The 12,905-nt window shown below is 48.4% G+C and overlaps 2 protein-coding genes across 3 annotated transcripts in view; one reads left to right on the top strand and one right to left on the bottom strand.

The window, feature by feature from the left end:
* Window positions 1–210: 210 nt before the first annotated feature.
* Window positions 211–12,879, bottom strand: CCDC40 (coiled-coil domain containing 40). The gene is made up of 19 exons (XM_057414258.1): window positions 11,980–12,879; window positions 11,383–11,493; window positions 10,828–10,993; window positions 10,500–10,669; window positions 9,908–9,991; window positions 9,600–9,819; window positions 8,602–8,759; window positions 7,645–7,767; window positions 7,159–7,280; window positions 6,207–6,450; window positions 5,917–6,099; window positions 4,666–4,911; window positions 3,742–3,955; window positions 3,139–3,308; window positions 2,925–3,016; window positions 2,244–2,364; window positions 1,409–1,597; window positions 1,097–1,255; window positions 211–513 (listed from the first exon to the last, which is right to left on the bottom strand). The coding sequence occupies exons 1-19, from the start codon at window positions 12,877–12,879 to the stop codon at window positions 268–270; spliced, it is 3,918 nt and encodes a 1,305-aa protein (XP_057270241.1). The 3' UTR covers window positions 211–267.
* Window positions 12,399–12,905, top strand: part of TBC1D16 (TBC1 domain family member 16) — a 29,282-nt gene continuing 28,775 nt past the window's right edge. Inside the window, exon 1 of one of the 2 annotated variants that reach the window (XM_057414205.1) lies at window positions 12,399–12,507. The gene's annotated coding sequence lies outside the window, so the exon portion shown is untranslated. Of the gene's footprint in view, window positions 12,508–12,675; window positions 12,750–12,905 lie in introns of those variants that run through there. The other variant, XM_057414206.1, reaches the window with a different exon arrangement.

Here is a 12,905-nt window from a genome sequence, read left to right as displayed (position 1 = left end):
GCGGCGGGAGCGGAGCGCGTCACCGCTGCCCCCGCCTCCGGGGCGGGACCGGCACCGGCACCGGGCGGGCGCCTTCGCCCTCCTGTTCCCCGCCCCGGAGCCGCCGCACTTGGGCGGCCGCCGCCGGTGAGGGAGCGAGGCGGGGCCGCCGCTGGCCCGGGGAGAGGGGAAAGCGGTTACAAGTGAAAGGTGCAAGGCAGCAAACGGAGCGGTTCTTGAGGCAGGTTTTCTTTCTTTACAAACACCAGGAGCCGGTGCTGGGGCCCCTCAGGCTTCCTGCGGGGTCAGCCTGGATTGCACGCACCGGCCGAGCCACTGCAGAGTCCCCTGGTGCTCAGGATGCTCCTGCTGGACCCGACTGATGATGGCATGAACGGTGCGGAGCCGGGCCTGCAGCTTCCGCTGCTCGTTCCTCCAGGCTTGCTCAGAGCGGCAGAGGGGACTGTACTTCCCTTCCTTCAGTGCCTGCAGGTGCTTCTGGCGGGTCTGGTGGGCCACAAGCTCCAGAAGGTTCTGAGGAAAGCAGAAAGGAAATGGTTTTGACAGCAGGCTGCACATAGAACTAAGAGACTGCTGAAACCATTCCATTGTGAACTGGAAGGGCTGCTTAAGGCCAGTGCTGTGAAGTCCCCCTCATTAACAGCCAAACAGCAGCCTCATTCTGTGGCTTGCAGATGCAGCATCATGTCACAGAACTCTATAAATCAGAGGAACACCCGTGCATACAAGGCAATTTGCTAGGACAGGGTTTCACCAACTCAAAAACCCCACGGGAGCTCATTCAAGACCTGGAGCTGCCTCTCAGATGTGTCACATCCTTGGAGCCAGCAGCTGGTGCTCCTACAGGAAAGCTGGTACTAGATATTTTCAATATAGAAACAATGCCCTCCAGGTGAATGCTCCCTTGCCAAGAGTACAACTGCAGCATCCATTCAGGTGCACCATGAGCCCTCAAAATGTGCTCGGTTCACCAAGTGTTGCTAAAGCCCACGCCAGTGTGCCCAGTTCAGGGGGGTGATGAGACAGGGAGGTGGCCAGCAAAGAAAGCAGCAGGTTCTGTTTGGCTCACATGCTGCACCTAAGGGGATGTGCTCACCCATCGCTTCTCATTCCGAAGATGTTCTGAATCCGAATCAAGGACATCAGACTCTGCCTGCAGCCTGCACACCTCCTCCTGCTTCTGGGAGACAGCAGCACTGAGGGAGGCCTGGGTGCTCTCCAGCTCCAGGATGGTTTTGTCACAGTCCTGAGTACTCTGGTTAATGGAAGATAAGGAAATGGCAGGTTCTGGTTCCATAGTTCAGCTGCGCTCCCGGCCACGTTCCCAGAACTCCTGTGCTGGTGCTAATGACAAGGCACATATGGGCCATAGCCCACCAGCTCTCCCAGCCCTGCCCTTCTTGCTCACCTTCTGGGTCTCACTGATCTTCTTTCTCAGCTCCTCTTTCTTGCGGTGGAAGTCGCTCTTGGTGAAACGTTTCTTATCTGCAGTCTTCTGCCCCTCTCCACGAACTGTTACTGCCTCTCTGCGAGAAACACATGCCTCCATCTCACGAACCATCTTCTCCTGTTGCTTCATCAGCTGGCTGTAGCGGACCTGCCATTTGTCACGATACAAAACAGGCTGAAAACGACTGTGTACAAATGGCCCCTCACTGAAGTCTCCTGTGCGGCCCATCCCATCAGCATGAACCAGATACATGGGACATGTGAGTGTCGGCAAGCCAAATCTGTTCTATATCCAGACCTGATTTGCCCTGTGTGGATCTGGAAGGCAGAAGGCTGGATTATCAACTTGTATAAAGTAACCTTCAAATTGCTTCACTGGAACTCATTAGCAAGAGCAGCAGCAGAAGAGCAGAAGCATCCCAAGAATGAAAGGGAAGAGTTGCTTTGCCAGAAGAGAGACAACTTCCCTAACCCGTGATGAGGATGATGCAGTGTTTAGTAGTCAGCATTTCTTTGCTTATAAATTGGGGTCATGGAGGAAGGAGGCACATACAGCATTTTAAACGCACTCTGCTGCAGCCTGGTATGCAGCACACAGACACAGCCAGGGCACATGTGCTGGGTGCATTTAATTCAGGCTGGCTGCAGGGTGCTAAGATTTCCAATACTGCTGCAGCCTGGAAGATCCTACCTCTCCTGCCTGTTTCTCACCTCTTGTCTTGCATGTCAGCCCACCAAAGCTGAATATGCTGTGAGCAGCTTCCCCTCCTCAGCCCTCTTTCCTAGAGGCTTACTTGCATCCTGTGAATCTCTATTTTCATGGCTGGGATTTCACCCTCTCCTGTCGCAGAATCCACTGCCGCTCGCATCTCTCTTGTCAGCTGGATCTTCTTCTCCCATAGCATGATTTGATGCCTTCAAGGACAGAAAGGGAAAGCGGTGCCTTAGTAAACAACAGGGAGGGTGCTCTCTGTGTGCACACTCCTGAAAGCCACTCTGAACATAGCGGAATGGTTCAGCAGAAACTGAGGATTTGTGCATGGGACATAGAAAAGGGCAGGAGCGGAGCAGTGTGAGAGCACACAGGAAGCTCCACTACTCAGAAAATGGTATGAAGACTGTAAAAACAGGCATGCGCAGACTGCCAGAGGGCTGCTGGATCCCAGTTAACTGCCCAGAGCAGCACACTCACTCTGAGCGGTAGCATGGGGGACAGCATGCAGATTCCCACACAGATCCTGGCAACATCCAGCACAAGTAAGTGTGCTGGAATCGTTAAAGCCAACATCCTTCAGCTCTTGCTGGTTCCAGAGTTAACTAAAGCATCCTTCAGTTTCTGTCTTTCAAAAATTAATTAAATCCCTTTCATCCTCCTCAAGAAGGACAGAAGCACATTTGCTGGTGCTGTAACATGGACATAGATACAAAAGTTCAAAGACTGTGGCACAAAGCAGGAACCTCTCTCTGGTACCTACTCTGCTTCCACCACGCTGTTCAGGAGTCTTTCCTTCTCCTCAGACAATTGGCTATGTCTCTCCTGCATCTCAACTGCTTCTTTTTCTGCTTCCTAGATTGGGGAAGCATAGAACAACAGGACACTGTCAGACTGAGGAAGTTTGACAGGATCACTATTTGCCTCCAATCTGCATGGGAGGTTGAGGCCTGGAAATGAGATGTCACCCTCTGTACCTTGAGAGCACGTATGAACTCGTTCTCTGTTATTATGTTGTTACACTGCAGCTCCTCATAGCTGCTGTTATTCTTGTTGATCAACACGTTCAACTTTATCAAGTCATTGTACATGTTCTTCATGTGATGTTCGATGTCTTTCTGTTCTTTTGTTTCCTGCTGAATTTCATCTACAGGTGAACAGAGAAATGTCTTTAACTTCTCTCAAGCACTGGGCTGACTACAGCCAAGGGGTGACAGGCTGCCATTAGACCACAGTTGCTCTTGGTCAAGGAAAGTGCTATCACTGCGAGAGATACCTACAACTACTTGCAGACTTGATTTTAAGAGGTGTAACTCATGACATGGTCACTAGGGTGTAACTGTCAGTTCAGACAGTAGGATCAATCGTTAGAGGAAATAACACACAAAGCAGCAGAAGGTGCCTGGCTCACAGCTCCAGGATATAGCACTGGAGACACTGGTGTTACTGCTCACACAATGTATAGGAGGACAGAGAGAATTCTTTGGTGAAGGCCTAGCATCACCCATCTGCAGGCCTTCATTCCCTTTTTCCTCCCTTCAAGGGTGAACATCTTAAGGAAGAGCTGGGGAATGACTTACTTTCCGTGCGCAGTTTCTTCTGCTGCATTATGGTCAACCGTTTCTTTAACATATCCAAGGAGGCAATTTGCTCCTCCTGTTCACGTGTTAGCTTGACCAGCTCTTTTTGCTGATTCAGCCAGTTCTTCTGCAGTGTCATCACCTCAGAATTACATTCTTCTATCTCCTTATTCAGCTTGTTAATCTCAATTTCCAGTGGGCCCAATTCTTGCCCCTGTACAAGAGCAAGGTTTGGGATAAATCAGGCAGAAGCTGCTGGAGCACTTGTTTATAGCACCCTTGCAGAAAGCCCATCCAGCTGCTGAGCTGCCAACTAAATACTTCAGCTGTACTGTTAATTTGCCAGTTAGTTACTTTCTGCCTCCATTTCCCATGAGTTGGATGGGACCAATCATTCCTGACCTTGCAGGAATAAATCCAACAGAAGCCCTAAAGGTTCTCAAACTCTGTGGCAAACTAAGCTCTCCCACCATGTAAATCTGGACACACACAAGTTTGCAGAGTATATGCCATAGCACCCATCTTCACACTTGTATCCATAAAGGGCTCACAGTGCTATGGACAGAGCTGGGTATCACCTGAATGGGGCCACCATCAAGTGACTTAAATCACTCCACCTACTCCATTCCCCATTGCCAGCCTTTGCAGATTCCATAAGGAGATCCTATTTACTCCCAGAGTATGGATGCCACTCAGTATTTTCATCAGGCACACCCTCATTGCACAGTTCCCTAACGCCACCTCCTCTTCCCATGCCTTAAGAGCTATCTGACAAATGTAAACACTTACATTAAATACTGCAGCTGTTAACTCACAATGCGGATGCCTGGTGGGTGTGAGCCACCCACCAGTTACATTTAGCAAGGATCTGTGGTCACCACAAAGAAAAAATCAAATTTGGAACTGAAACACAAAAGTACATACTCCCAGCTCAGAAAGAATCTCCTCCAGCCTCTTGTTGTATTGGCTGATGGCCCGTTGCTTGCTCTCAGCCAGGAGGTTTCCCTTTGTGATTTCTCTTTGCCTGCAGCTGACCAGATTATGGATATTACTTATTTCCTTGTCCAGCTCACAAAGTGTTTTCTGGAGCACTGCCAGCCTGCAGGTGGTGTGAGTTGTGTTCAGAATAACCTGGGCCATATCATTCTCAACCCTGGAAAAATGCAGCTCCTGGGAATATCAACAGACAGAAAACAAATTACTGTCACCACCAGCAACTCAGTGATTTGTAATGCCCACTTATCAAACACAGGTTCTAGATTCTGCTCCCAGGTCTGTGCTACAAGCCGTAAGCAAGCTATTTACCTTCTCTGTACCTTTATTTCCTCATCTGTTGACAGAAGATAGCAATATTTACCTCTGCCATAAGGCTGTTGGAAAGCATTAAGGAGCCTAAACATCTCAACCCCCTTTAACAGACCACACTCTTCACTTCTGCAATTATCTTCCTTGCCCATCTCTATCTGGCTAACAGTAGTAGGACATTGCTATATTGTACCTTCTCCACCATACCTGACACACACACCCCCCACCTAACAATTTCTCACAATGGAAGCCAACCCTGGAAGTCTTCCAGTTACTTAAGGTATGCCCTCGATTTAAAAGAGCCAGGAGCAGGCTGAAGTAACACACGGAAATGTAGAAGTGTGAGCATGTTGCGTTAGTGCCAGCCTACACAGCTCAGTATGATAAATACCGCACTGAGGCTTCTAGCTTTTCCTATCTGTACCCATTGTACACACCCAAAGAGAGCAACTTGTCATGCCATAAAGAACTGTGGGTCTAGGTTTGACTGTTCCCTGGACTGTAATCCTCACCAGGGAACTGAAAGCATGCTCATATCGCATTCTGTGATTGATCACAGAGATTTAAGTTAGTTTGATGTGGAGTACAGAAGTACTGGTAATACTTTATGGTAAATACTTCCAGAATTCATTATTCTGCCCCATTTTTTAAGTAAAGAAGGAATAGTAAGTTATGTGCCAGGCCCCTTTGGCCGAGCTCTTTCACATACACCAGAAACCTGCACTAAGACACTGGAAGAACCAAACTGGAGTCACAAACTCAGCAGACTCTCAATTGCAGACCTGAAAACCAGAATGAAGACACTGACAAAGCATGCTTGAGAAACACTGCTCTGGGCAGTTTCCTTTCCCTGCCCTCCCAATACCATACCAGATCTGTTTTTCTCCTCTGAAGTTGTGCAATCAGCTGTGAGAAGTGCTTTGTGGCTTTGTTGGATATCAGCTGGTCCTGAAGCTTTGCCACAATTTCATTCTCCGTCTGCTCTTTGACCTTGGTTCGTTTCTCTATATCCTTAATGATCAACAGCAGCTCATTCAGATGAGCAGCTTGATCCTAAAAAGCAGGGAAGACAGAGACAGGATCATTACAACTGTTTGGGGAAGGGTATTAAATCCCTGCATCCAATTCTAAAAGATTCTTCTTTCATGGACCCTTCTCACCATCTTAGTCCTATTGATAGCCTGCTCTGTCTCACGCAGAACACGATCATAGGTGCTAAATTCAATCTTCAGGGCCTCCTGCGCTGAAAGGCACTGGGCAATCAGTTTCTTTGTTGTACTGGCATGGTTCTGTGACCGGCTCAGGGTGCTGACAAGAGTCTCATTCTTCTCCTCCTCTTTCCTGATCGATTTGCTACAGCCAAGGATGTCCGTTTCTAGGGACTTGAGGTCGCGACTGTATTTGCTGGAGGGGCAAAGAGAATGGAAAATCACCACAGGGGTTGATTTGTGTGCTGAACATACTATTGCAGCAACAACTCACCCAGAAGGGAGATCTTTATAAAGGCTAGTTTGCTGCGACAGTGCAGAATCATCAGAAGATGGATGGAGGCATTAAGATTTAAAAGGAAATGACAAAGATGGAATTAATTTTCCTACAGACATGTCCCACCTCCCATTCTTATCAGGATGCCACCATGTAAAAGCATATTGTTTGTTCACAGAGAACCAGTCAAGCTTTAAGACTCCAGACCAAATAAACACTTCCTTTGGCAACAATAGGAAGGTTTTCCTGAAGATTCCTAAAGCCATCACAAGCCCTAACTAAAAGTGGCAGATAAATCCTTCTTGATGTTGAGCTCTCTGGATTGAGAGATGTTGCAAAGGTGATGGAACTCTTTTAAAGGAATAAAATAGAATAGAAAAACTCTAAACAGCTTAAAATGCCCCACACATTTCAAGGGAGAGCTGTGTTTTGAATAAAGAAAATAATAACAAAGAAGTGTGCTTCTTATCCTTGACCTCATCATGTGCTTTAGAGCAGCAGACTTGTTCTGGCTGACATATCCTGCACTTACATTAATGAACTTGACAAAGACACACTGTGCCTTTTTGAATCCCTCTTGTCCAGATTATTTGAGCCTTCTCCTGGGATTGTTTACAGACACCCTACCTCAGCAGCTCCTGTGTGGCAACATAGGCCTCATCTCTTTGCTTCATTCCAGCCAAGCTACTATTCCAGTAGTTCATCAGTCGCTTTTTCTCCATGTTAATAGCCTGTACCTCCATACAAGCCTAGGGAAGAGAGAGTTGGTAGATGGGATTAACCTATACTGTGTTGAAAAACCAAATTCTGTTCATAATATCCTGGGCAGGAACAGCTTCAGCTAACATGTGCCTGGGTTACTGTCACAGCAGACCACAGAGCATACGTCTGCAGGAAGAAAAATGCTGAGAAGTTGGAGGAGGAAGAGATTTACTGGCAATTCTCAGTGACAAAGGTGGGGGGAGAGGGAAAAACGAGAAGTTTTCATTCCTCCAAGCAGAAACAAACCATACAACTCTGGCCTACTTTGTACGTACCACGTGAGTGTGAACCAAAGGGGCCAGTCCTTCCAGAGGGAAATACTAACCAGAAGTGAATAAAGCACCCTCCTACCTCATTTACTGCTTGCCGAGTTACTTTTGTGTCCTCTGCCTGTGCCACAAACTGAGCTTCAAGCAGAGCAATCTGTTCTTGGAGTTCATATGCTTTTCTGGTTAAGCGGTCTAGGAGAAAGTCCTAAAGAGCCAAACAGCTCAGGATGAGTAACATAATCCCGTCCTAACCAGCTATATTCTGCAAGAATAACATAGGCTAGAAAAGGAATTATATTGGCAACTGGATTAGACTGTATTCCTGCTAAAACTTCCCATTCCTATGCAAACGGCTCATGGACGCAGCAGTGACAATTGTCAACAGATTAAGACCTTTTTTTTCCATTTTTATTATTGTATTTGCAGTAGTAATTGATACTTCAGGTCTGAAGCAACATCCATTCCTGTCAGCATGCATTATATTGTGCCACCTCCCCAGCAGCCAGGAACCTTAATGATTTCTGGTTTTAAATCCTTTGTTAAAGAAACATCTAAATCCACTGATTTCTACTGTTTGCATCCAATTCTCCGTTAGTAACCCTCAGCCTGCGTCGTGCTGCAGGCAGAAGGCAGCAGAGGGAGCTCCAGGCCACCAACCAGCTCTGCTCAGCTTCAAAGTTTGCTTTTCATTGTGAAACTCGTTGTGACTCAGAACAATTCTCGAGACTTGAACATATGAAACTTCTTCATTAAATATCTTTGTTCTCCCACACCCCCTTCGCTTCAGTGCAGAGTGACTGACTATTATAATGCTCGTCAAAAACCTCTGGGCAGTGCCACTGTCTTGGGGTGGGGATTCTCAGTTTTAGAAAAGCCTGTGGGGTTTGGGGTTGTTCTCAATTATTTGGGAAAAAAGTCCCCACCGATGTTCCCTGATTGAGTCACTGCAGCCTTCCTCTGGCAAGGCAGCACGTCCTCCACCACCACCACTGTCATCTGTAGTTAGTTACTTAACTTTAAAGACAGTTTTACTTGGTACCTGTTTTCTCTTTTCCACCTCAGCCTGGAGCTTCTCTGCCTCAGCCTTCTTTGTTGACTTTTTCATAAGTAAAATGTTATGATGCATATCCTCGTCCATATTCTGCATGTAGATGAGGTGCAAGGCCAGGTTTTCAACCTGGGTCTGCATTGCAGAAACTGAGGAGGCAGGAGAAAAAATATTTAGAGAAACGCATTTGTAGGATAGACTTTAAAGAGTGATAAAAGGGAAAGGAATATAGAAGGACCCAAAACAAAACCACACGCATACGAGGTAAATCAGCCCTCCCTGAAATAGCAATTTGCATCAGCTTTGAAGTATAGCTCCACAAGCAAAGCCAAAATGATTGGTAAGCAATTCCCTTGACTCCCAGCACACGAATCCCAGGAAATCAAAGAGGGGCCTCAGGAGGCTGGCAGTCCACTCCTCTGCCCCAAACCAGAACTGTCTCTTTCTCAGCCTGTTCAATGCTTCCCTAATTTTTTTCAATAACCTTCAGAAACTTTCCAGGCAATCATTTGAATGCTTTGCTATCCTTGCCATTGCAATTGTTTTACTGTTTCCTATCCAAATGCCTGCAGCACAAAAAGAATTAGCCAAGTCTGATTCTGGGGCTGGAATGGGCTGCCACATGGACGGTGCTCTCATACTCCAGGATACCCCTAATGACATTTGCAATCTCATTGCAGCCCTGCAGAGACACAGGTCAACATTACACTGCTAGGAATTTTTCCCTGCTAAGTTGCAGAACAGCCACCTGCCAGGAATGGACTTAGTTTTAGTCCTAAAGACCTTCTGAGAATTACAACATAAACCCATGGTCTTGGAAACAACAGAAATTATATGAGGGAATATAATTAAGCAGGAATAGCTGTGAAACTTTTCAGCGAGTGCATTATTCCCGTTTAATTTACTGTGTTTTTCAACCCAATGCTTGACTCAGATTCAAATTCATTTCTCCTTATAATACCAGAATTAGGAAATACTGCCTCAGTCACCTTTCCTGCGTTCTTCATCTGCGTTCTGACACATGGTCTTGTAAGTGAGCCTCAGGCCCTCCAGTTCCTCTTCCAGCTGCTGGCGCACTGCGGCCGCCTGTGAGCAGCGGTCTTGGCTCTTCTCCAGCTCCAGCTGCAAATGGGCCAACTGCTGCTGTGCTCCGTACAGAACCACCCCGAGTTCTTCCCACTGTTCTTTGCCCTTCCTCGTATCTGCCCTCTGCCAACACAAGAGGAAATCAGCTCTCTCACTTCAGCTTGCACAGGGACAGGCTGCTGCAGGAGGGCAAAGAAAGGATGCTGCATACCAGCTCCTGAAGCTCTAGGTTCACTTTTTCCATCTGCTTAGTAAGGTAATTCTTCAGAGCAGCCTGGAATCTTCTCATCAGAGGCTGTAAAGTAGGATGTTGATAAATTTTAACATACTTGTGTCAATAAATTATGAAGAAACCTTGCTGCTATTCCCACTGTTAAATAAAACATCTCTTATTTTCTGCCCTAGACACTCCCATTCTTAATTTAGCTGCACTCATTCGGCAAGCAAGGAGAGCTACATAGTGGGTATTAGCTGAAATCAGAAAGGGACTACTGAGAATATCTGAAAGTCAGAAACATCTCAGAAGAGCTATATCTGAGAACCCGTCCACTCACTGCAAGTACTGCTCTTTCAGGAGCCCTGAAGAGCATCAGGTTTACCCTTTACATTGCCTACTTCTGAACCTGCAGCTCTGGGGTTAATGCTGAGGGAGCAGACACACTCCCTACTTTTGTGAAAGCTATTTTTAAACACACAGTTTTAGCAGACAGCCAAGCCCCTGCTTACAATTTACCTCACACATTTTAGACAAATAAAAATCTCAAGCCTGCAAAGGAGTGTGACAAGATTTGAAGGCTTCTCACATGTTCTGGATCCAAGACAACCAGTTCTGTTTCTTCTGTGGTTTTCTCACTTCTGCATATTTCACGTTCCTCAGCCCCATGCTGCTGCCATTCCTCTTCCCATTTTTGGTCACCATGCTCACTAGTAAGTGCTGATTCTGAATAGAGAGAACTGGGTTCTCCGGTGTTACCTGAACCCCACACCCCCCAAAATAAGAAGATAAAAGCTTAGATGTCATAGTATTGTGCCTTCAGTTGAGTTAGTAATGATCAGAAAGAGAGAAAACCGGGAACTGTGCTCAATAGCTGGTATCAAGTGTTGTGCTGTCAATAAGGAACTGAATGATACCTGACTCTGTGCAGCTGCTCAGCTCCACTGACAAAGCAGATGCCTGCAGAGTTGCTCCTGCAGGAAGGGGAGTGTTTCCTCTGTCTGTCACTGGCTGCTCCATGTCACCCAGCTCAGGAGAACTGTCACATTCTGCTTTGTCCCAAAACGTCTCAGGAGGTTTTTCCTGAAACATAAGACTCAGCACCTGAAACAGCTTTTCAATCTAACCCTATTTGCCCCTAAAAGTCTCCTTATTTTTGTCAACATGAGGCATGAACGATGCAAACAAAGGATCAGCAAGAGGCGTTGTTCTAAAATCAGTGCACAGAGATACTGGCAAAGCTGTGTTACTCTTCATTAAGAAAACCTTGCACATATACAGCACAACAAGGGAACCTCCCCAGGTTTGTCAGAGCTTTTCTATACTTTGTGTTTGACCAGTTCACTGCTTCTCTGTCCCAGCTTTCATTGGGTTTGTGTTTGCAGCAATAAAACTGCACCAGCAGAATGTGAAGTTACAAACACTGGTCATACATTCTGTGAATAAGGTTATAGGTAATATTAGTGTCTCACTTCTGTAGCTCCAGAGACCTCTCCTTCTGCTGGGGGAAGCACCTTTTCTTTTTTCTCCAGAGGAACAGACTCTTCCTCTTCGTTCTCCTTCCCCTTCTCTGCTTCCATGGCCTAACATACAACACAGGGGAAGAGTAGAACAGCAGCATTAGAAGGAGTATGTACTTTGTTTAACATTATTGTAACAGGAATGTAACAACTGGGCACAGGCGTTCAATTTAGAAGTCTCTCATTCACAAACCAGTCACACAGCAAGGATGGAGACAGGACAGACCCGACAGAGTTCTTCACACCCCTTGTGATCTCATGTGATTTTAGCTTACATCTAGTGAAACAAATAAATGCCCTTAGGCATTTATTAAAGAACCTCCTCTGGCTTGCAACACATGTAGCCAAATTGTTCTCTTTTTGTTTTCTTTTCAAAGAGACACCGTTATATCCCATACCCTTTTTACCAAATTCAAGTATTGTGCAACGGAAGAAGAAAACTTATCACCAACGCAGCCCAATAAGAAAAGACCAAGTATATGCATCTATGAAACATGGAAAACCTCCTTTTTAAGGTGTCTGCAGCAGAAACGTGTCAAAGGAAATCACCTCCACAGCGAGATGCGGGGAAACTTGGATTATATCCTGCTCAGCAGAGCCTAATTCGGGTCCAGACCCCCCTGCTGCTGCAGCAGGAGCCTTATCAACGGGGCTGGCCTGTACCTGCAACCAGAGGCAGGAGAGAGAGTGAGCCCGAGCCGCAGGCCCCAGTGGGGCCCCGGAGCAGCCCCGGTCGCGGCGGAGCAGCCCCGGTCGCGGCGGAGCAGCCCCGGTCGCGGCGGAGCAGCCCCGGTCGCGGCGGAGCAGCCCCGGTCGCGGCGGAGCAGCTCCGCACTCACCCGCCACCGGCAGCACCATCTTCCCCGTTGCCCGGCGACGCGTCAACACCTGGTCACGTGCTAGCTGTGGGCCGCACCATCTCAGCCCGCGGAGGGGGAACTCGGGCCGCACCACCTCAGCCGTTGGGGGGGGGGTGGGGGTGTGCACGGGCCGCACTACCTCAGCCCGCCGGGCCCGGGCCGGAGCTGGCTGTGTCCCGGCCGCCATGGCCGCGCCGGCCCCGGTGCGGGGCAGCAGGTAACGGCGGGGGCCGGGCGGGGCGTGCCGGGGTCGCTCTTTGCCCTTCCTTCCCTGGGGCGGCCCCACCTGAGGCAGCTCCGCGCAGCCCCGGGTCACGCCGGCGGCGAGCGGGCGGGGCGGGGCCGTCGGGCGGGCACACCCCTGCCGGAGGTCCCGGTGCGGGGCCCGGGGTGGGCGCTGGTCCGGTCGGGCCCGTCCCGTCCCTCCGCCAGAAGTTTCCCCGGGGCTCGTCGTTGCCGGTAAAAGCACCGGGGCCGCGGAGGGGGGGTTCGCTCTGTGCAGCGGCGCTGGCCCGGCCCGGCCGCTCCTCACGCGTGGGGCTGTCACACGGGGCCGCGGCTCCCGGTGTCCCGCCCGGTGAGGCACCATTTCCTTACCCCGTTCTTTGTCTTCCC

Source organism: Pezoporus wallicus, unplaced genomic scaffold (genome assembly GCF_028554395.1).
Source record: "Pezoporus wallicus isolate ANWC-B61680 ecotype Strahan unplaced genomic scaffold, APGP_CSIRO_Pwel_v1 contig_11546, whole genome shotgun sequence".
Classification (NCBI taxonomy): domain Eukaryota; kingdom Metazoa; phylum Chordata; class Aves; order Psittaciformes; family Psittacidae; genus Pezoporus; species Pezoporus wallicus.
Note: the sequence above shows the minus strand (reverse complement) of the source record. Positions and strands in the feature narration are given on the sequence as shown.